The 25786-nt window shown below is 50.7% G+C and overlaps 1 protein-coding gene across 8 annotated transcripts in view; it reads left to right on the plus strand.

Moving 5' to 3' along the window:
- LOC116941870 (lactadherin-like) overlaps window positions 1–25786 on the plus strand; it is a 170856-nt gene that overhangs the window by 90943 nt on the left and 54127 nt on the right. For 4 of the 8 annotated variants that reach the window (XM_076066715.1, XM_076066719.1, XM_076066720.1 and 1 more), the window contains 2 exons: window positions 18578–18788; window positions 22351–22442. In XM_076066715.1, the coding sequence (XP_075922830.1) occupies window positions 22370–22442 (73 nt within the window). In that variant the 5' untranslated portion in view covers window positions 18578–18788; window positions 22351–22369. Of the gene's footprint in view, window positions 1–18577; window positions 18789–22078; window positions 22140–22350; window positions 22443–25786 lie in introns of all 8 variants that reach the window. The other 4 variants (XM_076066717.1, XM_076066721.1, XM_032953179.2 and 1 more) reach the window with 2 other exon arrangements.

Here is a 25786-nt window from a genome sequence, read left to right on the forward strand (position 1 = left end):
CAGCCAGCCAGTAGCAGCAGACATCACGGACTTCTATTCATCTCGTACGCCTCTGCAGAGCCAGGAGACAAAGACAAAGACCCCCCGTGTAGCCTCTAACAGACTGTAGGGGCAAGTGCTGTTAGCTAGCACCTATGAAGGGCCGGCAACGGCACACGAGGGGCGGGGGGGGCAGCACCACGCCCGACCGCCTTTGTCTCCCCAATGTCGATGTTCACTACACACCGCACCAGGTGCTCGTTTGAGGCTGAGTCGACCTAGGGGAGGCCCAGAACCGGTTCAGATAATCGTCACCGCTGCTCGCCGTGAGCGCGAATCGAACTCGGTCGCCGGGTTCTTAACCACTACGCGACCGTTCCCCACAGAAGCACACAACAACAACAACTACAGCAACAACACCGACCACAATAACAACAACACGGCTCATGTTGTTGACGTTCCGCGTTTGTTTGTTGTTGTTTGTATCGATCGAGCGAGGCGTTGTTGCTACTGCTGCTGATGTGGGTTTGTAACGCCTCTAACAGTACGCAGGAGACAGAATCCCGCCAATACTATATGGTTCATACTATATGGTCCGTACAATATGGGTAATACTACATGGTCAATACTATATGGCCCGTACAATATGTTCAATACTATATGGTGCGTACTATATGGTCAATACAGTACTATATTGTCAATACTATATGGTGAGTACTACATGGTCAATACTATATGATTGGTCAGTGGTTTACTATCTGGATGAATCTCAAGGATGCTGCACGTCAATACAATAACTTCTTGCAATGAGTTGTTGCACCGCCGTTATCCTTTGCTTAATATTCGACAGAACTAGTGCATCGTGTACGATATGATGGGTTCATCGGCGTGTGTGTTATAATTGGTAGAACGTCCTTCTGGATTAAGTGACGCTTACTTGATATAAACAGTGCATAGCGCAGCAGGATCTAAAATGACGAAGGGACATTGCTCGAAACGTCGTATATTATACGTGTCCCTTTTAAGGAATGGTTATTGGACAATGTGTTCGATTTTTTTCTTAAGATAATCTATTGCTGGGTTAGCCGTAGGAACCACACAGGTAACCCAAATGTACTATGAGTACGAATCTGATTGCTACTAACATTATTAATCATGGAATTTACTCTGCACGGTCGCCTTGGGAATGGTTTACATCCGGTAGTGGACAGATCATCGCTGTTGCTGCTGCTCATGGGAGAGTCAACTCATACGGTTTATCCTGTATTCTTGTACAGGAAAATCAAGTTCAGGTCGTTTCAATACGGGCAAGACAATGTGTTGTCTATTTGGGACTGCGTAGGATGAACGTTGAGATTTATACGCGGCATGGGGTGACCAATAAGGTCTGAATTGGCCTGTACTAAGATAGGCACTGATAAAGGGTTGACATGTATGTGAACATGACGCATCAGCTGTTCTATATACCTGGTCAGCAATAACGGATGACATGACGAGCGATACGCGTGCTCTCGATTGACCACTGCCGTCTACGGTGTAGAAACACGGTCATCTACTCGTTTTACATTCCGCTGTGCACGTCCATAGTCGCACCTATACATTCCGGGTCATTCATTCGGACTGGCCCCAGAACCCCGAGGCTATATCCACTAAAGACAAAGATCCCCCGTATAGCCTGTAACAGACTGTAGGGGCAAGTGTGCTGTTAGCGAGCACCTATGAAGGCCGGCACGGCACACGCGCGCCCGACTTTGTCTCCCTCGTGGCGATGTTTACACACCGCACCAGCTACTAATGTGAGGCTGAGTCGACCTAGGGGAGGCCCGGGACCGGTTCACATAATCGTCACTGGGTGTTCGCCAGGCTCGCAGCACAACGCGCTAACCACTACACCACCGCTCCCCACACACGTGCCCTTCTATCTCTCCGTGCATGTATGAAATGCAGCCTCGAGTGTTCGTGGTGCCAATGTCCCCAAGGCTTGGTTATTTTTTTTTCTTGGCGACCCAACCGGCGTGTCCCCCCGCACAACGCCATGTCTGTCTCACGGTTAACTTTAATTCACGTACGGAAGGGGGAGGGGCTGTGTGGCGGGGTGACATTTTTTTTAAATAATAATAAAAAATCCCCATTCGCAATAGCGCTGCTTGCGTGCGTGCTGAAATTGTGCGCATTAATCACTCCCAGAACGAACGGGGGGGGGGGGGGGGGTAGCCGCGTGGATATCCGCGCTCTTGGAGCGTGAATGCCGTCGATTCGAGGCCGTGGGTCCCCTCTGCCACCTACACAGCGCAAACAGCTGGCGGCAGATCGGTGATTATGGCACGTGATTACTGGCGACCCTCCGATCGATTTTTAATAGACGGTTAATGATTGAAGAGCTGAACGCACCGAGAGCCCCGTACACTCGGTCATCACCAACAACAACAACCACCGCCACTACAGCAAAGCGGCGCGTCTGGGGTTTCTGCGCGACATCGCATGGCGGTGTGCGTGTTCATTCAAACTGGGTCAACCGATGTGGGGGGGAGAAGGCAGCAAACACAACAACAAAAAAGCTCCGTAATTATATTTTTAAAATGTGAACGTGCTAAGAAATTGCCATGTTTACAATATTTGTTTTTTTAATTCAATATCTAAAGATCTAAAGAGATACGCCACGAACTCTGAATCAACGCAAATGGCTTTCGTCTTGCGCGGTGAAAGGACTTGAAATTTTTATTTTATTAAAACCGCGACAAAATAAAACCCAGTGATTTGGTTATGGAGCAAAACGTCGTTTATACCTGACCACATTCTCTCTCTCGAGCAATGCCTCATATCCTAAAATGGCCGCGCAAAGGGGAACATGTGCTCAACTCCCTCCCTCCCTCCTCCTAGCTCGCTCTCTCTTCTCTCACTCGCTCGCTCGTTGCACCGTTCCGGACACAGCAGCTCACGTGCTGGGGAATTTATTCCGACGGAGTGCGGGAGAAGGGACGGGTAGGGGGGGGGGCATCAGCGAGCAGAGCTCGCTGCCGCCTGCAGCCCCTGCCGCTTGCAAGTGAATTCTCATCAAGTGCGACACCCACAACGACCCACCCCCTCCTCACACCCCGATGACAATGCGCGTGTTCCCTGGCTGCGAGTCGAGACCACAACCCCCCCCCCCCCCCCGTATCGGTTCACTGTTGCCATCTGCTGGCTGACGGTGAACGATGCCGAGAGGGAGGCGGGTGGGGCCGGGATTTAAAAACGCCTCCCCCCTCCTCTCCAGCTGCATGCGGCAGGCAGTGCCCCCCACCTCTTCCCCCGATCGCTTTTTAACAATCGGCATCGGCGTCTCCGCTCGCCGCCAGCCGCAGCGTGAAGGGGCTGCGCGTGGCGAAGCCCTTGCCCATTGCCGCTGGGGTTGTGCGCCCGTGCCGGCGGCCGCAGCGAGAGAGATCGTCGTCGCGCGCTGAGATTTCGGGTCAGGCGACGACGGCTCAGAAGACGTTGACGGAACCTCGTCTGGGTGCAATGCAGGGGGGGGGGGGTGGGGGTTCGTGGGTGCCATCCCGACCCTGACGCCTGTTGTGTATTTGGAGTGCGCGTGTCTCTCCTCTCAGTGGCCGCGCGTGGATTTTTATGCGGGTCCTCCCGGGTTTTCCCTCCATATTTAGAATCAACACCACGCGTTGAGAGTCTTTGGCTGCTATGAATGTCCACACGATGATATGGAACTTCGTTGAGCTATCATTTGTGGACCGGCCGCTTATTTAAAAAAAAAACATCTATATAGCTCAGTGGGCTTTGCCTGGTAGCAAATAAAAAGACAACAAAAAAAGGTCCCACCACCCCCCGTATAGACTTGACAGACTTTTGGGGCAAGTGCTGTTAACGAGTACCTTATGAAGGCCGCATGCGGTACACGAACACGGTGTGTGGCCAGCACCACGGCCGATCAGGTTCTCATTTGAGGCTGAGTCGACCTAGCGGAGGCCAAGGACCGGATCAGATAATCGTCACTGGTGTTGTTGGCCGTGAGCGAGAATTGAACTCCGGTCGCCGGGTGCGCTAACCACTGCGCCATTCGCTCCCCATGCAATGTAATACACACACTCACTCACCCATGCCGTCATCTGTATGCGTATTGCATTCAACATCATCAGCAGGAGCAGCATCATCGTCGTCGTCACCATCGTATCTCGAGTTCCGCTTCATGCGATTGCAATCATCTCCATCATAATCATCGGCCATGATCAATCCATTGTTGGACACAGGCATCCTCCTCCAAACCTAAAGCCCTCACCGCCATCTCTCACGATCCGTCGACGTGATTATAATCCCACAGGCCACCAGCGACATTGCTTGTTGTTACGGTATTATTGAAACATATCTACAGTGTGTGTGTCTATATAAAACAAATACTGGAACGGGTCTGAATTGATCGTTCTACTTTGAAACAAATTATGCGCACGTGCGAAGAATGGAAGCATTTGGTTTTGTCACAGGAAGGAAGGGGGAATGTAATTTTTGGTTTTTACAGAGAGGCAGCAGACCGGTTGCGTGCGCGGTGGGGCTTTATTTGTTTATTTACGGCAGTATATTCAAACGTCCGTGGTGTGTTTGTGAAATAGGCCGGGCTGGAGGCGGGTAGTCCGGCCCATCCTGCTGTTTGCCAAGGGTCGGCTTAGCCGCGCTTCAACGTGCAATGACAATGCCCCCTCTTCCTGAGCAATAACACACGGGGGGGGGGGGGGTGGCGAATGTTTCCAGAATTAACGAATTGCGCGCACACACACGGACTCGATGATGAACGCAGGACGTCCGCACACGGGCTGTACCGACGCGTGGCGCAACTGGCGAGTTCGGTCATCGGGGCGGCGATGCTTCCTGAAATGTGCGACGAACATCGATTGACCGTCCACCACAGCCGGTTTACATCGTTTCGCCAATACGTCGTCACTTCAGTGATACCGCGACCTGATGTGCGTCGTCTCGAACCCCCCCAAGCCACGCGCTTACGTCGCTGGCAGCATCGTCCGTCCTCGTTATCCGTCGCCTCTCAGCCTTCGCCTCCACAACCACAACCACCAATACCAACAACCACCACCAACAACCACCATACCCTGTACGTCGCTATGATTTTACGCCGTTTCGGTATTCGTCGTCGCACCTTTCAGGAACGCATCCCCGACGTTAACCGGGGTGTCGTAGCTCAGTGGTATCCGACACGGAAACCGGCTCACTCCTTCACCAACCTGAACACGCTCAGCTCAGCGCTGTGGCCTGACGAACGACTGTAAATCGTATTCATTTTATTTTTTGACAGCCCTTTGTCAAGCTACTGCTGCACGGAGGTGAGCCGTGGCGATCTTCCGGGATTGTTTGACCATACTTCACGCTGATCGGTCCGCGTGTGAATACATTGAAGTGGGGGGGGAGTACAGGTTCAGATATCACTCAGCCGTGATCGGGAATCGAACTCGTGTGAACGGTTTCAAAGCGCAGTGCGCTAATCGCTGCACCACCGCTCTATACCCAGCGGCGACTTCTTGGTTAATCGCGTATTGTAATGGCCATCAATGACAATTTATCATTGGCGTTGTCCCGTCAATAATTATTTTTAAATGTTGTGGGTTTACTCTCCAACACACCGGTGTTGCTGTACTCGTAATGAATTGGCATGTTCTGTTCGCGTGATAAACTTTACTAATTGTCTGTGGCGGGTTGGACGACGCAGTTATATTTACGCGATCTAACAAACAAACAAAAAACTATATTACGGACAATAACATTTTTGCATTGACGGGACAAGGAACAGAAGACATCTCTGCCTGTTGAATTTGGATGGGGGAACACGCGTGCAATGCATTGAGAGGGGAGGGCAGGTAACCGAGACGGTCATTGACCTGGCACCCAGGAGGGACTGAGATAGAACGGCGGCGATGGGATGACTGGTAGAGACCGGCCCGCGAGAGGACGCGTCGACTGCGTAGCAGAAAGGGAACGACCTCAGGCCGGATTAAAAAGGTGGCGGTGGTTTGTTACGAGCCTCTGAGAGCGGGGGAGTTTGGAGGGCAAAATCGCCACGTCGCCTGGCAAAAGGAAGAGCATTGGCGTCGTGCGGATCGAATTGGCCGCGTCGCACAGTGGCGATGACCTCCTCGGCAATCAATGACTTGGGTAAAGGCGCAGCCCGTGCAGCGACTTGCTCACGCCGCCGATAGCCGGACGTCTCGAACGGAAGAGAGCAAATGATGAGACACGGCGCGTCAGTCGGAGACTCGCAGGACGAGCCGAGAGATGGATATCTCCGTCGTGCTGTCCTTCACCGCTCCGATGGAATCGTGCTACGAGCGGCGTACGTTTAGTCGACGTGGCCACACACGTGCCGCTGCTGCTTGATATTGGTCTATGAAAAAGCCAAGGGGGCCTGATGGACTAAACACACACATGAGTATCTATGTGGCGAGACAGAATCACGTTCTGCTTTATGTTCGTATTTTTTAACCATGATGCTCAAAGCCAACGCGCGATGAGTTTGTGTCCGGTGCTGTGTTTTTTTTGTGCGCGCTATAACGTGTCGTCCCCATCGTTGAGATGGAGCGATCTCACCAAGAACTCCCTGTAGTCTATCAGCATTCATTTTACGAGAACGACCCTTTGCTGGTGAGACCCACACAATTTGTTGTTTCGCTAGCAATTTGGTGCGCACAGCCAATAATGGGCCGATGGCATAAACGACCACTCTCATTTGGACGCGAAGAGACACAAACGAAAGAGTCCCGCTCATCCTACATACATACCCGTCAACCGGTACGGTTTGCCCGTATTCTTGTAGAGGGAAATTTAGTGTTGGGGTTCATACGGCGTACAGCCGTTTCAATGCAAGCAAAAAAAAATGTATTTGTTGTTTATTTGTTTGCGTTTCTCCCTGTGCGATGGGACTTTGTAGGATGAACGTTGCGATTTTTAGAGGGCACGCTGTGACCAATACGTTGTGAATTGGTGTGCAAATAAGGTAGGGCTCTGACAAGGTGAGTTGTTGTACAGCTGTGTAGCGCTGCATTCTCTTTCACCACCACCACCAACAACAACTGCCGCCGATAGAATCGTTGAGCCGGCGGCGTCACCCACCATCTTACCGGCGAACAACCACCACAGGCGCGCGTTCCCACCACCAACCCCTCACCCCACCCCATGCAGTCCCCAGCATTCGCCGCGAGGGTGCGCGCGCGCATCACGCCGAGCAATTAATAATTAATATTTAACATTTAATGAAATGCTGACGTGTGGTGGAGGAGAGGTTGGAGGGGGGGCAGAACTCCACGAAGACGATGACTTTGGGAGGAGATGGGGCAGCAGCAGCAGCGACCACGACGATTTAGGGGAAGGGATTTATCCAGCAGAGGGCTTAGATCGTGGCTGGCGCTGCTGTGACGACGGTGAGTGGCGCAGTTATCGAGTTGGCCGCGTTGAAGACAGGCTGACAAAGACAACGATGCCTCCCTCCCTCCCCCCACCCCTGAACAGACTGCTGGGGCAAGTGCTGTTAGCGAGCACCGGTGAATAAAATTCTCAAGTCGCGAGCGTTCGCCTTTGGACGGCACGCTTCTTCGACACCAAGAGAGGTGACGTGTTCACGAATGCGTGGGTCAACGTTTTGCTCGAATAGGAGTACGGTATGGCTCTTGAAATAGAATACATTATTATACGCAGATGGCTACGTACGGTGCGAAAGAAGTCCAACATAAATAAATACGAACACGATCCTGAGCTTGTATATAATGTAATTGCGTTGAACACGCGGCTCCATTGTTAAGACCGAGTTTCGTCCCCCCAAGCGAATAAGCCTGACTGCCGATGAGACCCACCAGGTCGAAACCAGCCCACAGTTTGCTGGCTTAAACAAATACCACTGAATACTCTGTAAAAGCCAGACTGATACACAAAACAACAACAACCGCCATTCGCCACTAAGTGGCGGTGACGTCACCACGACGCTTGTGCCAGGCTATGTGCACCCTGAGGCCACGTGAAGTGTCGAACGCCCGCTGGCAGGAGGTCACGGGGCAGACCCAGGTGCCACGGGTCGACTGACTGAGATGACTGGCTGATGCACCACCTGTGCCCCCTACTGTGCCAACCTGCTGTGCTTTAGCCACCCGGCGCTCCGCTCGTTGTTGTGAGCGTCGCTCCTCCGCCCTCCGTTGTTGTTGGAGGGCGACTACCTCCAACTGCCCAGTAGCGTCCTTCACGAGCCTCCTCCACAGAGGCCGATCTTGACACCGCTCGTACCAGTCATCGGCAAGTCCACTCAGCTCCACGTCCTCCTGTACCATATCACTCCATCTCTTCTCTAGCCCGTGCCGCGCCCGCTTAGTCCCCTCGATCCGGCCGAACAAAAGCTGTTTCGGCATGCGGTGGCTGGGCATGCGGGCTACATGACCCAGCCATCGCAGCCTTCCCCGCCGGAGGAGCTCACCGATGGGACCTTGCCCAGATCTTTCAAGGATTTGTGAGCTCCTCACACAATCCAGTCTGGTTAAACCCAGGATGGATCGTAGGCAGGCCAGCCTAAATGTGTCTAACCGGCGAAAATGTTCCATTAGGGGGGTCCACGTTTCGCAAGCGTAGAGAAGGGAGGAAATGACCGTGGCCGAGAAGACCTGAAGCTTAGTGCGGAGCGACAGACCAGGTAGCTTCCACACAGCGTTACGCAACCGATGAAAATGTATTGCCGCTCGACTGATTCGGAGTGAGACCTCTGCTGTTAAACTGGAGCCAGTCATAAGCACACTGCCCAGGTATGGGAAACTCCACTCTCTCCACAACTACCCCATCACCGATTTGGAGTTGTGGGGGTGGAGTGTCCGATGGTACAAAATACCCAGGCAGGTGCTTAGTTTTGGTGGGGCTGATGGTAAGGCCCCACCTCTTAGTGGCACGCTCCAGTCTCAGCAGCAGCGTCTCCAACTCCTCCTCTGAATGAGCAGCTATTACCAAATCATCAGCATACATAACGTGGTTGAGCAATAGGGAGCCATCTCTTGACCGCACCCGGGCGTCGATCAGCCTCCCATTATATATGTACCATATGGAGATTCCCCTGGTAGAGCTATTGAAGGCTTCACGAACTACGTGGTCAAAATAGATGTTAAATAATGTGGGAGCCAGAGGACATTCCTGTCGCACCCCAAGGTTAACAGGGAATGGCTCTGACTCCCGGCCACGTAGTTTTACCCGGGCCCGCTCACCATCATGAAGGTCCTTAATGATCGTGAGCAGAGGGTCAGGTACTCCAAAAGCACGAAGAACAACCCAGAGCCCAGGCCTACTGATGGTATCATAGGCCTTGACCAGGTCAATAAAGCAAACACACACACACCGTATAACCAACAGGCTCTTTACGCGAGTGAAGTTGAAACATTGAGGCATTGGTCAGGGCACGTTGCTAGTGCAGTGTTCTTCACAAATGTTTAGAGGTGGGGGGGGGGGGCACTTTCGTCGATAAGACATCATCAGTGTGAGGAGGACCGCCACCACCATTTGAAACCACTGGGGGTTGACAGCAGCACGACGATGATGATGATGGGGAGGAGGTGTTGTCACTTTTTGTGTATTTTCGGGGGCTGCACGTCAGGGGCCAAGCTAAAGGCCGTCCAGTGGCCCTCGGACCTTGCAATGAAGAACACTGCAGCAGTGGATAGACCACGGCCGCTACTGCGGAGGCCGATGAATTACATCACTCATAACTTATATTTCCGACCCTGATGGACTTTTACATTTAGATTTGAAACTTTCGTGACTGCAGGAATGCATACTCTTTGGTTCTTTCGGTAAAGTCACGTGGTAGGTAAAACTGCTGAAGTAGGTGGCCCACTTCAGCAGTTGTGTCTCGCTGTGGTTGTCCCACCTGATGACGATTGCTTGTGTTGCGATCGAAACGCCGTGAGCTATTATTTTTTCTACCTACGTGACTTTACCGAAAGAACCAAAGAGTATACTTTTACATTATGATGATGCTGCTGATGATGAAGAGATGAGTCGATCTCTGGCCTAAAATATATCCGACCTTAGTTAGGGAGAACCTCCCAGACTGTCCAGCCGGGTTCCACACGGGAGCAATCAGTTTCGCGGCCAACTTCACTTCTCGAATTGACGCAACTCATTCGGCTGCAACTGCCTTTGTCCACGTGCGAGCGAGGAGTTGCGCCGCAATCAAAACAATAAACGGGGTACTGGAGTGGCTTCCAACCAATCGTAGTCCGAGCACATGCGCGCGCGAAGATAGAGTCTTTGGCTACTGCCAGCAACCGGTTGCGCAACCACTCGCAACCGGTTGCAGAGACGTCCGCATATGAGCGTAAAGGGCGGTTGCGTCTTCGCAAAATGCAGTCACTACAGCTCCGTTAGTACCTCTCTGCAGCATTGCGTTACTGCTCGAATTCAATTAAAATAAAATATGGAACGTAAATGAAAGCATTTCCATACAATAAAAAAACCGGGTTTTAAATCATCGTTTTGTACACGACGCCATGGTGCTTGTCAAGGCGAGCCCCAACTCGTAGCTTTGGTCACCAGGGTGGAGATGGGGGGGTGGCGGTGAGGGGCAAGGCACCCCCTGCGTGCCCCATGCTCGCCACGCTACTGGTGTCCACCCTCTGGGGCCCCGATGCTCGTCGACCCCGTGAGACTACGACGGACGGGACGACACCGCCTCGGCGTGGGAGCCGTCCCGAGGCCCTCTCTCGGCACTCCGTTGCGATGTCATTCCGATTACGCAGCGCGCGGGTGGGTACACGACCCCCCATAAATCGCGTTAAAATACAAAAATGAAAAATCCAGCAGCGAAAAGGAAGACCTGCCTGCCAACGCATTTGTGAGAGAGGCAGAGAGCTTCTGATTCTGATGAATTGTATATCCCTGTCGCGAGAGATGATCTCACTTAGTAACGTTCGCGTATGCGGTCTGACTGTCTCTGTACGGCTGTCTCTCTTTTGGTGGGGGGGGAGCGGTGGTGGAGTAGTTAGCGCGCTGCGCTACGAACCCGACCACCCGAGTTCGACTCTCGCTCACAGCCATCATCAACACCAGCGACAATTATCTGAACCGGTCCTGGATCTCTCCTAGGTCGTCTCAGCCTCAAGTGAGTAACTGGTGCGGTGTGTAAACATCGCCACAAGGAAGACAAAGGCGGCCGGGCGTGGTTGCTGGCCACCCACCCCCTCGTGTGCCGTACCGGCCTTCATAGGTGCTGCTCGCTAACAAGCACTGGCCCCAAAAGTCTGTTGAAGGCTACGCGGGGGATCTTTGTCTCTCTACGTCTGCGGAGACACAACTGCAACTTAAACGCGTACTTCTCGCTAATGTTATTTTGCTTTATCACTGTGGCTGGGCACATACGGGCCAGAGGCAACAACAACGAAACAGAGTGGCCAGCAACAAACAGCACTAGAGTTGTAGTAGATACCATTACACACAGTTCGGGTCTTTCACTGGGTATGGCTCGCTGATGAGTCGTAATGTGAGTAGTCCGCGTGTGTGTTGCATGCTCATCATCATCGCGGTCTACACGGGGCTGATAGCCCCGTAGGTGACCACTGCACATGCCGTCAGCTGTTGTGTCCACTTTCCTCTGCCTTGTGCCAATATGCTAAAGTAGTGGCCACATTATTTTTTTTCTTGCTGTGGTTTTCACACCTGATGATGATTGCTTGTGTTGCAGTCGAAACGCCGTGATAATTTTATTGTTTTATATTTTTATTATTTTATTGTTTCCCTTCTACGTGGTGGTGACTTTACCGAAAGAACCAAGAATATGAATCCCTGCAGTCACGAAAGCTTTAAATCAAAATGTAGTGGCCACATCTCTCGGGCACCAATCTCTCACGGCGTCGACGTCGTTAAAGCCACTGTGATGTTGGGTCTTCCTCTCTTTCCGGTTCATTTCATTGTTCCGAACAACAACATGACACGTTTAATGTTGTTGTTGTTGTTGACTTAAAGCTTTCGTGACTGCAGTAATTCATATTCTTAGCTCTTTCGGTAAGGTCACGTTGAAGGGAAACAATAAAATAATAAAATATATATAAAACAATACAATTCTCACGACGTTTCGACCATAACACAAACGGTCATCATCACGTTGGTTTTCACACCTGATGATGACCGTTTGTGTTATGGTCGAAACGTCATGAGAATTTTATTGTTTTATATATATTTTATTATTTTATTGTTTCCCTTCAACGTGACTTTACCGAAAGAGCTAAGAATATGTTGTCGTTGTTGTCCATCCTACACACGTGTCCATTTTGCATGCTCCCTATTCATATTTCCGAAAGACCGCTTGTCTATTGATATATTGAGCCGCTGTTTTTAAATCAGTGATTATCGTATTCTCCCGATCACAAGACGCTACAGAAAGAAAGACGCACCTCAAACCTACAGCCCGGTGACCATTCAGTTCTACAGATTCGGTGACATACAAACACTGAGCGGACTACGAAACGTGACTCCAACTTTTGCTTTAAAATACAAAAATACAAAGACCTTTACATAATGAGACCTCCTTTGCCAGTAACAAGATATAGGAATAGGTTTTACCCTTTTAACTGGCACAAAAACTGTGCCAGTTAAAAGGGTAAAACCTATTCCAAAAACTGTGCCAGTTAAAAGGGTTAAACCTATTCCTATATCTTGTTACTGGCAAAGGAGGTCTCATAATGTAAAAGCTCACCCCGAGCCCTCAATACTCTGATAGTGCGCTGTTTTTGAGTTGTACGCCTTTTGGCGTCTTCTGGTCCAACACCAATGGAGACTAGGCTCTAAGAAAAGCCGTCTCGGGTGTGCACCAATAAAATTCAAGGACAGTGCATATTATTATCAGAGTTGTATTTTTTGCTTGCATTTTGACTGCTTGTGCTGTGGTTATTGCAAACATGATGCCTTAAATAAAGGTGTCAGTTTTTGTGCCAGTTAAAAGGGTAAAACCTATTCCTATACAAAGACCTATTGAGCTGATTTTAAGTATTATATATACACGTGATTTTTCGTCGCATTACATTTCGGTTATTAAACTCACCACGCTTACCATATATGGGGGGAGTTAAACTCCAATGGCGGCCAAAACAGCCAGTGGTTTAAAATTCGACAGTCACATGGCTGGGACAAGTCCATCCGTATAGGACAACCGATGGTGACCGATCACAGAGCGGTGCTAATTAGTATCGACACACTCCGAGTGGTGGGATGGTGTTTATATATCTAATTAGTATGGACACACTCCGAGTGGTGCGATGGGGTTTCTATATATTCTTCCATACAAGTAAACTCTCCACGTGATTCTTTGCGCACTTTTCAGCGTATGGCGATTCACGCATTCATGTCACCATGAATTCAGAAACTCCGGGGTAAGGTGAATGGTAGAGATGGTCAAGGATGACGAATCGCGTCGAGATACAGAGGCAAGTGATCGCACGCGACATGGGGGGGGAGGGGTGACCCTGTTCGCAGGAGGCAGTACAGCAAGCAGGCGGGTAGCAGTCTCCGTGCGAAGCAAGATGTTTGGGGAGTAAACCTCGGCCAAGGCGAGGGCTTTCCAAAGACATTTCAGTTCCCTCCCACGTGAAGTAATAATCAACAAGGAAATAACAGTCAGCCAAACATCTCTTCTCAACAAATAACTGCGCAAACTCACCGCGACGTTTCCGTGACAAACAAGAAATATTAGCAGCGGCGGATATGTTTAAACTTATGACGACCCGAGTTCGACTCCCGTCCACGGCTAACATCAGTGGCCAAAGCGGTATCTGAACCGGTCGGTGAGCCTCCGACCACTGTTCTCCCTATGCCCGCCCCGTCACTAACCCTCATTGACCAGCGTGGTGAAGTATGGTCGAACAGCCCTCGATACCGCCACGGCGTTGTTTGACGCCTTCGTGTAGAAATTGGATTGACACGGAGGGGCTGTAAGAACTGAATTGTTGAAAAAAAACAAATCAACCCGCGGGAGAAGGCTGCGTTTATGTTTTATAATGCCAATCTCGGCGTGATTTTTTTTACCATCCCTCCGTGTACGCAACAGACACGCGGGCCACCAGCGCGTGCGCATGCTATAGGGCAATTTTTTTTTACCAAATGTTAAAAGGTTATTGCTTCACCGCGACAGGTTTGTGTGTATTTACGGCGTACATCCTCGCATTTCGTGCACGGCGCAGGGACGTTTAAGTCTTCTATAAAACCCCGTGACGGCCACCAACCAATTCGCTGCATGTGTGCCAACAGCCGCCCAAGGTCGCCTTGTCATCACAGAGACAGACTATTAATATCGCACGGAGAGGATCCCACACTTAGCCCCTGGACTGCAGTGTGGACTGTTGCGGAGTTATTGGTGTGGAGCAGTTGGGGGGGGGGGGGGCTGTGAGTAGCAAGAGGCGGGGAGCTGGACCAGGGCGGGGAACTGGGCAGCGGCCTCAGGCGTCCCCTGCCGAGCGAGTAGCCGAAATTGTCGGAAACGAAACAACCATTGAGCGGCTGTTCGCTCCACGCGTTTGGTGGGGCGGTGCCGGCGCCGCAGTTAGCGAGGGGGCGGAGTGAGGGTTGGGACTTTGGGTGCTGTTCTCAGCAACGGATTCGTGAGGTCAGCACCACGCATGGCTGGACAGCTGTGTCGGTGTCGATCGTGCACGTGACGAGGACGTTTTATTTCAGGCTGAGTGAGCCGAGGTGAAGCAGACAACGGGGTTCAGATATTAATGGGGTTTTTTTTTTAAATGGGTTTTTCACATATCCGGCACTTGCAGAACATGGTGTGCTGGGAGGCTCTGGGGGGTTGGGGACGATTTATGGGTTGGGTACTCTGGGTTAACAATAACCCTATAAGGCGTAGGTCGGCCCGTTTTGGATATTAACGTTTAAATATGGTGCATCTCCTGGTTTTAAACCGGCACTTGGCAATTGCGGTGTAGGCCATGTGGATCGGAACACAATCAGAAGACAACAAATGTCGTCTGGACTTTCAATAGAAGCCACTGCGTGCGTCGCATGCTAGGAATTCCCCATGGCAGGATAGGACGAGCGACGTGGGCGTTCTGAGTAGGACGTGGCAAATTAATCGTTGCAGATGTATTAAGAGAGAGTGGGCGATGGGTGGGACAGGCATTCGATTGGGCACCCAGAAGGTCCAGCTAACGTCTTTAATCCAAGTGGCGGTGATGAGATTGTAACAGCGGTCCGTGGAGGACGTGTCGACTGTGTAACAAAGGGGGAGAGCAAAATGCAAGAGGGTGGGGACGATGAGCACAACATACTCTCTGCAAAATCTGTGGGATCGAGCAGAAGGAAGGAGGTGCTGTGGCATTAACAGCGATGACAAACAATGAAGAATAATCCGACCAGTAATGGATATCTATTGTAATTAATATGCTTGCATTAACCCAACCCATCTAGCCTTCGCACCTGATTGGCTCGCAAGTGATTACATCGCATGTATCCCTCGAGTTAAGACCGAAACAGGAGGATTTCTCCGCAACTCTGGCAGCCGCCTGATGATGCTGGTTGTATTTACTGGCGAAACTAGAATTATGAACGTCGTGGGTTTAACTCTCCAACACACCGGTGTGCTGTACTAGTAAATAATTTGCATGTTTTGTTGACGTGGCAACCCTTACTAGCTGGCTGTGTTGGGTTGCCGAGGGTTTAACGGCACATTCATAGTTACGCAACTTGACCCAAAAACCTCTATAATGGATAATGAAGACATCTTGACTTGTAGGTGCAGTGTACAGTCTAATGCAGTATATACAGTACATATAGACGAAGACCCCCTGTACAGACTCAACAGACCTTTGGGGCAAATGCTGTTAACGAGTGCCTACGAAGGCCGACATGGAACACGAGGGCGTGGGTGGCCAGCACCGTGCCCGGCCGCCTTTATCTCCCCACGGATAAGGTTTACATACTGCACCAGTTACTCATTTGAAGCTGAGTCGACCTGTGGGGGTGGGGGGGGGGGCAGGACTGATCCAAATAATCGTCGGCCGTGAGCGGGAATCAATCTCGGATTTTGAGATCATCTGGCTCACGCACTCCATTACAGCACCCATCCCCTGTGCATGTGTGTGTGCGCGCGCTGTTAATGTTATACCGATGACCATCACGTCCTGGAGGATAAATATCACTGGGCACATGCACCCCCTGATTCAACAACACTCACACACACACGCGCGTGCAGTCCTATACTCCCATGCAATCACACGGGGCACACATGGGCCAGATCGCTGCAAAATTGATGTGTGCTTACACGGCGCAAAATGTAAAGGCATTCTCTTCTCGAGCAGCTTAGCTAGCCAGCCAGGCAGCCCATCAGCCAGACACCCAGCCATCTAGATTGCCATTCAGACTGCCAGTCTGCCCAGCAGCCAGCCAACCCAGCCACACGACCAACCATCCAGTTAATAAAAAACTATTTAAACTCAAATTTGTATTTGTTTATTTGACCTGGTAAGGCCCACTGAGCTATATGGGTATCTTTCAGAAGCGACCTGGCTACAAATGATAGTTATTGGGTCTTTCGGTAAAGTCAAGTAGATAGATTCAAAGAAAATAACAAAAAACTCCAACGTTTCGATCGCAACACAAGCGTTCGTCATCAGGAAGATGGGGTTAGCTTCTAAAGAAGATTATAAAGAAGCTAACATCATCTTCTAAAGAAGCTAACATCTTCTAAAGAAGCTAACATCATCTTCTAAAGAGGCTAACCCCCTCTTCCTAATGACGAACGCTTGTGTTGTTATCGAAACATCGGAGTTTTTTTTGTTATTTTTTACCTATCTACGTGACTTTACCGAAAGACCCAAAGAATATAAATTCCTGCAGTCACGAAGTGACTTATGACGTGGAAATGTATACCAACCAAATACTAATATCATCCATAGGAGGTTTTTGTTGGGTTAGATCGCGCAAATATATAAATGTGTCGTTAAAACCCGCCACATTTATATATTTACGTGATCTCACCCAAAAACCTCTATTATGGATGATATTTGGCTCGAAAGCCTACATGTTAAACTGACTATAGACACGTTTTTTTTTATAAATGTGGAGGGAAAACCCGGAGGACCCGGAATAAATATCCACGCGACCACGAGGAGCGAGAACATGCAAACTCCACATACTTTATACAAGCATCAGTGTCGGGATTGAACCCACGACGTCCTGAATACCAGGCGAGGTAGTTAACATCTGGCCACCGCGGCGAGATGTTAACCAGCCAGCACACCATCCTGCCAGTGAGCTAGTCAGCCAGTCAGTCATCAGGAAACCTATTGTCTAGTCATCCAGACAATCAGCTCGTCAGCCAGTCATTCAGCTAGTCCATCAGCCAGTCCATCATCAGCCTGTCAGCCAGCCAGACAATGGACTACCCACTGACCCAGCCAATCATCAGGCAACCTATCGTCCAGTCACTCAGACAATCAGCTTGTCAGCCAGTCCATCAGCCAGTCCATCATCAGCCTGTCAGCCAGCCAGACAATGGATTACCCACTCAGCCAGACAGCTCATCAGGCAGCCAGTTGTTACGTCACCCAGAAAGCCTCGCTATCTCTGCACACAGCTTAGTGTTCAGCCAAGCTGTTTAAGGAGCCCAAAGCGCACGAGCTTATTGGAGGTGGAAATTGTCTGTGCCAGGAGCTCTTTGCTCCAATTTGCCTACCTAGTTAGCCGGATAAAAATGCCTGCGTTATACGACATCCTTCTATACTGTTTGCTCCCACGTGCATGCTTCCTGCCTTCACTAGGAAGGTGAGGTATGGTCAAGTAACCCCACAAGGCGTGCGGAATGCCACATCGAGCAGTGGATTGACAAACGGACCGCGCATGTGCGTGCATCGTTTTTAACACGGGTCTCAATGCCCTATCGGATCCATCGGCCAACGGTGTTCTTTATTTAACCACATGGACGCTCATGGAGATGTATCATCTCCTATGCACGTAATGATGATAATGTCTTTTAACCAGGATGACCCATTGAGATTCGTTATCTCTTTCACAATGTTTTGTTAATATACAAACGATATCCGTTCACTACCACGCGAGATGCGGTCTATAATGAAAGAACATTCGGAATGGAACATCGCACATGGACTCGCGCAGTTTCGCCCGCCCAGCCCGGAGTCTGAAGACAGAAAGGCCGTGGCATTAAGGGAGACGTAAGACGGCCGGGGGAGTTTGTTAGCCCATTAAGCTCATCCCCCGTACTTTAAAACACCCCTCAAAGTACACAATTAGCACGTCAGCTGCCGCAACTCGACGCCCTGAATCACGCCAGTAGAGTGCTTCCCCATTAATGTATGAAGGCTGTCCGTAAAATGTTTTTGAACGACACCGCTGTACAACGCCTAAGGCTGTGTGTTTTGTGAAATGAATTAAATAATTGGTTCACCAAAAAATGCATATATTTGAAGAATTATTTGGTCGTTCTTCTCTCCACCTCACCTCGCCCCAATGTATCCGATCGCTGCTTGTCGTCGGCACCGCGTCGCGAGACGTAGAATCCATTTGGAGATCTCGCACAGCGGTCCGCTCCATGTGTGTGTTTGTTTGTTTGTTTTTATTTACTGATATGCAGTCGCTAAGCTCGGGACCCCAAAGGCCCCAAGCATCAAGCGGCCGGCGACAAACGGCGCTGTCAGACGTTTCTAAAACGACACAGACGTCGTTCGCACGCGTCCCGAGTCGAGCGAGGTCACCGTTATGAAGAGCTCGGGGGGGGGGTTGCTCAGTGGAGCAGCGGCGAGGGAAGAAGCAGAAAGACAAAAGTGTTCGTGACCTGCGGTGTGGTGAGTTTGATGAGGAGGCGAGCGACTGAGTGAGTGAGTGGGTGAGTGAGTTGGTGAGTGAGTTGTTGTGACCTGTGGGGAGCGGTGGTGTAGCGGTTAGCGCGCTGTGCTACGAACCCGGTGACCCGGGTTCCATTCCCGCTCACGGCCAACACCGATGGCGATTATCTGAACCGGTCCTGGGCCTCCCCTAGGTCGACTCAGCCTCATAATGGGTACCTGGTGCGGTGTGTAAACATTGCCACTGTATCGTTCCGGCCTTCATAGGTACCACTCGCTAACAGCACTTGCCCCTACAGTCTGTTAAGGCTATACGGGAGATCTTTGTATTTTGTGCAGTGTGGTGGTTGAACGCAGCGTGGATGAGACACCGGCCAGGCTGTGGTAGACCGAGTCCTCAGCACGGGTGGAAGGATCAAGAAGGGAGCTTCAGGGGAACAGTAATCACGGTCGTAGCGATAGATGAGCGATAGGGAAGTAACTGAACGACTCTGAGCGAGTGGCCGGAGTGAATTGGTGCAGAGAATGGCTGCAAAATAAATATTTTGAATGGGACTTCCGAAACATCATTTAAGTGTCCTGCTGCGTCCTCCACACATTGGGGGTGGTGGGAGGGGGTGTGCACTCTCCCACACACACTCTACGATGACATTGCCACAGGACAAACTGTTTCATTCACCGAGCTGGAGTTGAGCCAAAATTAATTGCAAAACAAAGTGTGTTATTTCGTGTGTGCAGCCATCGTTGTTCGGGCTGAGATCATCAACTTGAGAATCCAATTTCATCACAAAATACACAACGCCTCCTCTTCCCACATTTATCTGTTTTTTTACGCGAGTATTTTTTTTTTAAACAAAACAGTCCGTGACCTTCGTCTGAGAGTGCATCTCATCAGGGGCGGAGCCAGGATTTCAGGCCCGGGTGACATTCAACAAATTTTAATTTCAATAATAATTAGAGAGTCAGGCTGTTGAACTAGGCGCCATCGGTTGGCGACACACTCTGACAATGCAGTTGCACGGAGTCCGCCAGACCGAGTGTCGTACACTTACACGCAGAATGTCACCCCTGTCACCCCCCCTGGCTCCGCCCCTGCATCTCATCAGCAGGATTTTGTTCAGTAACGAGCAATGATGAGCGTCTCAACAGGCATCGCTAGAACCATTGCGAGCGAAGTACCCGATGTTCATGGAGGCCAGAACTCTTCCTGGACTTGAGCCCAAGGGCACAATTGTAAATGGAGGGAGGGGAAGGGGAAATAGCGTTGCCAAAAGAAGCTGGAGCAAAAGCGAAGTCGTGCCAAGCAGAACGGAAATGTTCACGCCCGCACTGACACCGAGAGACGGGATGCCGAACGCGTGGGGGTGAGCGAACGATGCAGAGCGAGCAACCAGCATATTGACCGTTAGAAAAGGTAACAAACACAACAACTCAACTCCATTCCTTTCAGCGACAAGATGACGATGTACCTAACCTGTGCACGGTAATGCTGTTTACTTACAAAGCGAGATGTAACAAAGAAACATAACAAGCAGTGGCCAGTGGAACCTCTCAATCGGCGTCCCCGAGGCAGCGATGGTAATTCCACATTAGTCTAACACGGCATGCTCATTGTGATGTCCTGGGCAGCTGCTCCTCGTCATTATTTGTCCGGAAGTTGGGGGGGGGGGCGGTGGTGGCGATCTCTCCTCAAAACGGGAAAGGTCGCCTGCGTCCTCCGTCGCAAAGCGGGAAGAACGGGCCACGCACTCTGTCAGCTGGAATACAAATCTTCGTTTGACGTCACGTTCCCGTTCTGGCAACGTTCAACGAGAGAGAGAGAGAGAGAAAACCGCAATGGCAAAGTTTACAACGCGACAAGAAACGCTGGTGTGGAGCGTTGACGCAGTGCGCTGTTCCGTGCGCTGCGCTACCAACCCAACGGCATGCGCTCGATTCGCAGCCACAGCGCACAATCGGTAGAAGTGGAAGTTCCACATTCCTACAGCGGGTAACAACACATCTTTACCCAGAGACAATTACCGCTGACTTCACACACACGCGCACACGACAGAGAGTGGCCCTCTTTTTACTAACCCCGCAGGGATGGGTTAGGCTGCGAGTGCACTCACGAATGTGGATTCGAAACGCGTCGCTTCGTGACTGTGAGTCACGCGTTGCGATGCCAACACCGCCGCTGTTTACTAACAATGCGCTCAACGCATTTACATCACGATATTTTATTTTCCAAAAAAAAAGTTTGGCTGGCTGGCTCGAGGGAGGGACGGTCACGTCCAAAGCACGCGTGGGGTGTTGTGAATTAGAGGTCGTTCGAGCGCTCTGCTCGACTCCTCGGGACCCTAAGTTCGAATCCCAGCCACGGCTCACATCAGTGGCGATCGGTAACCGAACCGGTTGTGAACCGCCTCCCTCTCTTCGGCAAAGTTTCCGTGGTGCAGTGTTTAGCGGCACACTGGGCTTGCAATAAAGAGGTGAGCCAGTTCCTTCTCCAGGCGTGGCAGTGACCACCACCCCACCCTCCCCCAAGGGGCCGTCCATAAATGACGTCACGCACCTAGGGGTGGGGGGATCAGACATGTGTGACGAGGGGGGGGGGGGTGAGAAATGTGACGTCACATCAAAATGCGCAACTTTAAATAAATATAGACAACAACACGTTCTACTTAATTAAATTGATTATTTAATAAATATTTTCTCCTACAACATCAGAGTGCAGCGCCACATTAAATACGCACTACAATGACAATAGTTTAAAGCGATTTGAAGCATGCTTTGTGATGTCATATTTGAAGATGGGTCTGACTTTTTGTGACGCCGTGTGACGCAGGGATTGGGGGGTCAAAAGTCGTCCAAAATCGCGTTACGTCATTTATGGACGGCCCCCAATGCCTCTGGCCACCCTGCAGTATAAGATAGTGCACACCAATTAGCAACGTATTGCGGGGTATGGGATTCTCCCACATTTCCCAAGACGTTAAGTCCAAGCGCGGAAAAGTTGACCAAATGCCCCCAACCCTCTCGTGGCGATCCTTCTGGCCAGCAGCGGCGCGGACAGGTAATTGCAGGGCTGCACCTTTGCCCGCCCTCCCTTCACCACTCCGCACTGACCGGCGTGCTGAAGCAGCGCGTCGGATCACAGCAGCCACCCCACGTACACCGACACGGCGTAGTGGCGGGCGCCTTTCGTCCACAAGTCGACTCGTGGATCGACTGACAAAGGGGAGGCCGTTACACAACAGAGGGTGGTCTGGAGGGGTGACGGTGGGATGTTTATTGTCTTTGTTATTCAGACGGAGCGCGCGCGTTGGACATTTCCGAAGTCGCCTTCCTTAAAACCAGAAGTGAAAGAAGGTCGGCCGTGCCTGTCCCTCCCTCCGCCCTCTCGGCGATCCGCCCCTCTCTCCCCTTAAGCCAAAGCCATTCCCTCCCCCTCCCTGCCTGCCTTACTCACACAGCCGCATCCTCAGCAGCGCAGCCAGTGAACCGTGTTGTAGTCTGTGTGCGCACACTCCAGACGCACTCGCAGACAGACGCGCGCGTGTGGGGTCCTCTGTCTGCTTAGGTCGTGGGTCTCCGCCAGGATGAAGATGACCATCAGCAGCAGCAGCAGCATCCTCGTCATCTGGCTTGCAGCGGCGCTGTGTGGAAGCCTCGGTGAGTTGAGAAGACGTTCGTCGATTGAACTACGCGTGTCCAACTTTGATCGACATCCCCAGTGTCGTTCTTACAAGTGTGGGTGATCGCATGGCTACAGTGATGATGATGATGTGTCTTTAAACAGATGTTGTCAAGCAGTTCTTGTTTTCTTTCGAGCTCTGTACGCGCGTGGCACGAGCATGCTCCACTTTGTGATCCGTGTCTGGATCATCACCATCATCATTGTAGTCACCAGCCACGGTCAATTCACTGCTGGATAGAGGCCTCCTCCTCAGGCTGCCTCGTGTGATCATCCTGCGATGTTATAATAATCCTGGACGCGAGACGATCTCACGTCTCTCCGTCTCCGCCTTCCATTCCTTCGCCGTCATCCGCCAACGATTCTTGACCAAAGCGGCCACCGCTCGCAGCCACCGTGACCTGGCGCACAGCAACGTTTGTTAAATCATCTTCATTCATTCGCGTGCGTTCTCTGATCCACGCGGCATCTTCGTTTATGTCGCTCGATGCACGTGCAAGGCGTCGCTTCTTGGTGGCTTGAGTTTTGATTCGGTTCGTGATGCACACGTTACAACTCGTTAATGCAATGTGCGTGCGTGCGCGCGCGCTGTTCCGTCTTAAAAAAATGTATAATTACACCGCGAACCGAAAGCTCAGAACGCAATAAAATGCGGTAGTTAACAAATAACGTCTGGCGCAAACGATTCTAACACTCAGGCGCAAACTTCGAACAGATGTCGCACGAGTCCACACGTTGCCTACATGCCACGCAAAGTGCCTGAACGACTTTACTGCCGCTGCGTAATGGTGAACACGCCGGACGCCAAAAGGTTGGCCGGGTTCAATCTCCGGGCGCGGCAGCTGAACACGAAGCGCGATTTTTTTTTAAATCAATTTCCGTCGTCCCGGTGTCCATCCAACGCGGCCGTACAATTCAGGTCGCGTGTTGTGGGGCAAAGAGTGAGTTGCCACTGCCAACATCTTAGACGTCCGTGCCAACTGTCCAATAAGGAGGTGGGGAAGAGAAGGGGAGCTCTTCTCCTCCCACGAGCCCCCTCGCAGTGGAGCAGACTTTGACTGTGTCGAGCGGTGGCACGAGCGAGTAACTGCAGGGCTGCGCCTTTATCTGGCACTGACAGAGTACAGCAAGTGCATGAAGCACGTGTGCGTGTGCGCGCGCAAACTCAATGTCCAACAGTATTGAGAGACGTGGTCCCACAGCAACCGCAGAACATGCCGGAATGTTACATACCGAGATCGCGTGTTTATGAAATTAACATCATTTGAGTACAGTAGTAGTAATAACATTTTTTTTAAACCCCCCATGTTTGTATGTGGCTGCAGGGCGTTAACCAACTTTAACACGATGACAACAAGACCCCCCCTCGCGAGTGTAAGCTCACGAATCTGCTCACGAAGCAGATTAAACATTTCCTAATCGGCGAGCACTGAGACCCTGTTATTACCAACAAACCACTACGTGTGTGGTCTGTTTGTTATCGCTGCTGTTACGATGAATTAATTTGGGCGTTCATCGGGAGTTTAAAGATTACGCCTGCAAAATCCCCGGCAAAAGGTCAATCATTACAACCCCCCCCCATCATCCACTGATATCTCTCCAATGATTGTTTCGTGGGGTTCCCGCCGTGCCCGCGGTACTTGCAGTAGTATCTCATAAAAGCAGGGCAATATTGATCCGTATCTGTGTTTTCTTGCCATGGGTAGGGGGTGTCGAGGCATATGCGTTTTGCTGTTGTGTGTGAACATCGCCACGCGAGAGACAAAGGCGGCCGGGCGTGGTGTTGACCACCCACCCCCTCGTGCGCCGTGCCCTTCATAGGTTGCCACTCGCTAGCAGCACTTGCCCCAACAGTCTGTTAAGGCTACACGGGGGGCCTTTGTCTTTGTGAATGAACAGCTGAAGGAAGCACAGTCGGAGGAGGACCTTCTCCAGATGTCGTAAGAGAGTCAACAGCTGTTGATGTCCGTAACTAACACGGCAATCGCACGCGAGACGAGTCCTGATGTACGCAGCAGCCACTCGCTGTACGTGAACGGAAACACACAGATCCAGTGGCAACCCACACAGGATTAAACCCGCTCATGCAATCGAGATTGATACCGGGTTGTGACCCTGAACCCTCCCCTCGGGCAAGGAGTTGGCCTGGCCGATTCGCAAGAAATGATTACGTGAGTCGACTCGTTGCCTTTCACGTGTAGGAGATGGAGGCTTTTCTTGTTGTTGTTGTTGTTTTTGAACTGCACTTTGAATCTCGCCGTAGCCCCCACATCTGGCGGGGGTGGTTCCTCTTTCTATAACTTTTAGATGCAGGCCTTCTGAAAGACTATTTAGTTGACAAACGGAACGCTGGGAATTTATAATTGACTAGCTTTGCTTCGCCCGGGACTTGGATTCACCTTTGTCTCCCCAGTGGCGATGTTCACACACCACACCAGTTACTCGTTTGAGGCTGAGTCGACCTAGGGAAGGCCTAGGACCGGTTCAAATAATCGTCACCGGTGGTGGCCGTGAGCGGGATTCGAACTTGGGTCGCCGGGTTCATAGCGCAGCGCGCTAACCACTACACTACAATGCGTTACAATTCAACATGCGCGGATCACATTACAGATTTGACGTCACAGCTCACTTGCCGTGCAAAAAAATAAATGCATTATTGAGCTCCCCCCCCCACCAAAAAAAAGTGTATTTTTATAATGTTTGCATTGTGTACAGTCTGGAAAGTACCCACATGGCAAATTAGCAGTTTGTTGCATGTCGGGAAGTACGCTAAACATTTTGAATAGACACACATTCACAACTTTGCCTTTTATATATATGGAGATGAGTTATCACAAACAGCTTTTGACAAGGGTACTGTATGAGATTTGGCCCAGCTGGGAGAAATCAAAGCACATCTCGAGATTTAGTTTTTCTACTTACTAGTAGCTGCTTGTCAGCGAGCTTTCCTTACTCTTTGAAATTTGATTTAGTATCACACTCACCCAAACAGTACCCAATACACTGAGTGATCAAATATACGATCACATCTTAGGACTCAGCACTTTTTTAAACTCTCCAGGACACGAACTTCCATCGCCATAGATTTAAAAAAAACCCAAAAAGTGTTTTTTTTTACGTTGTCCGTTTATTTATGGTTCTGGATTTTACCATTTGTAACCAGACGCAACCCCTGCGTACCCTTCTAACTATTTAAATTTGACCACTTAAGGCCCACTGAGCTATATATAGCCTTTATTCAGAAGCGACTTGGCCCCAAATGATAGCTCAACGAAATGGCTAATCACGTCGACATTTATTGCAGCTAAATAATATAAACGCA

The sequence above is a fragment of the Petromyzon marinus genome, chromosome 13 (assembly GCF_048934315.1).
Source record: "Petromyzon marinus isolate PM22_M1 ecotype Great Lakes invasive population chromosome 13, UKy_Petmar_22M1.pri1.0, whole genome shotgun sequence".
Classification (NCBI taxonomy): domain Eukaryota; kingdom Metazoa; phylum Chordata; class Hyperoartia; order Petromyzontiformes; family Petromyzontidae; genus Petromyzon; species Petromyzon marinus.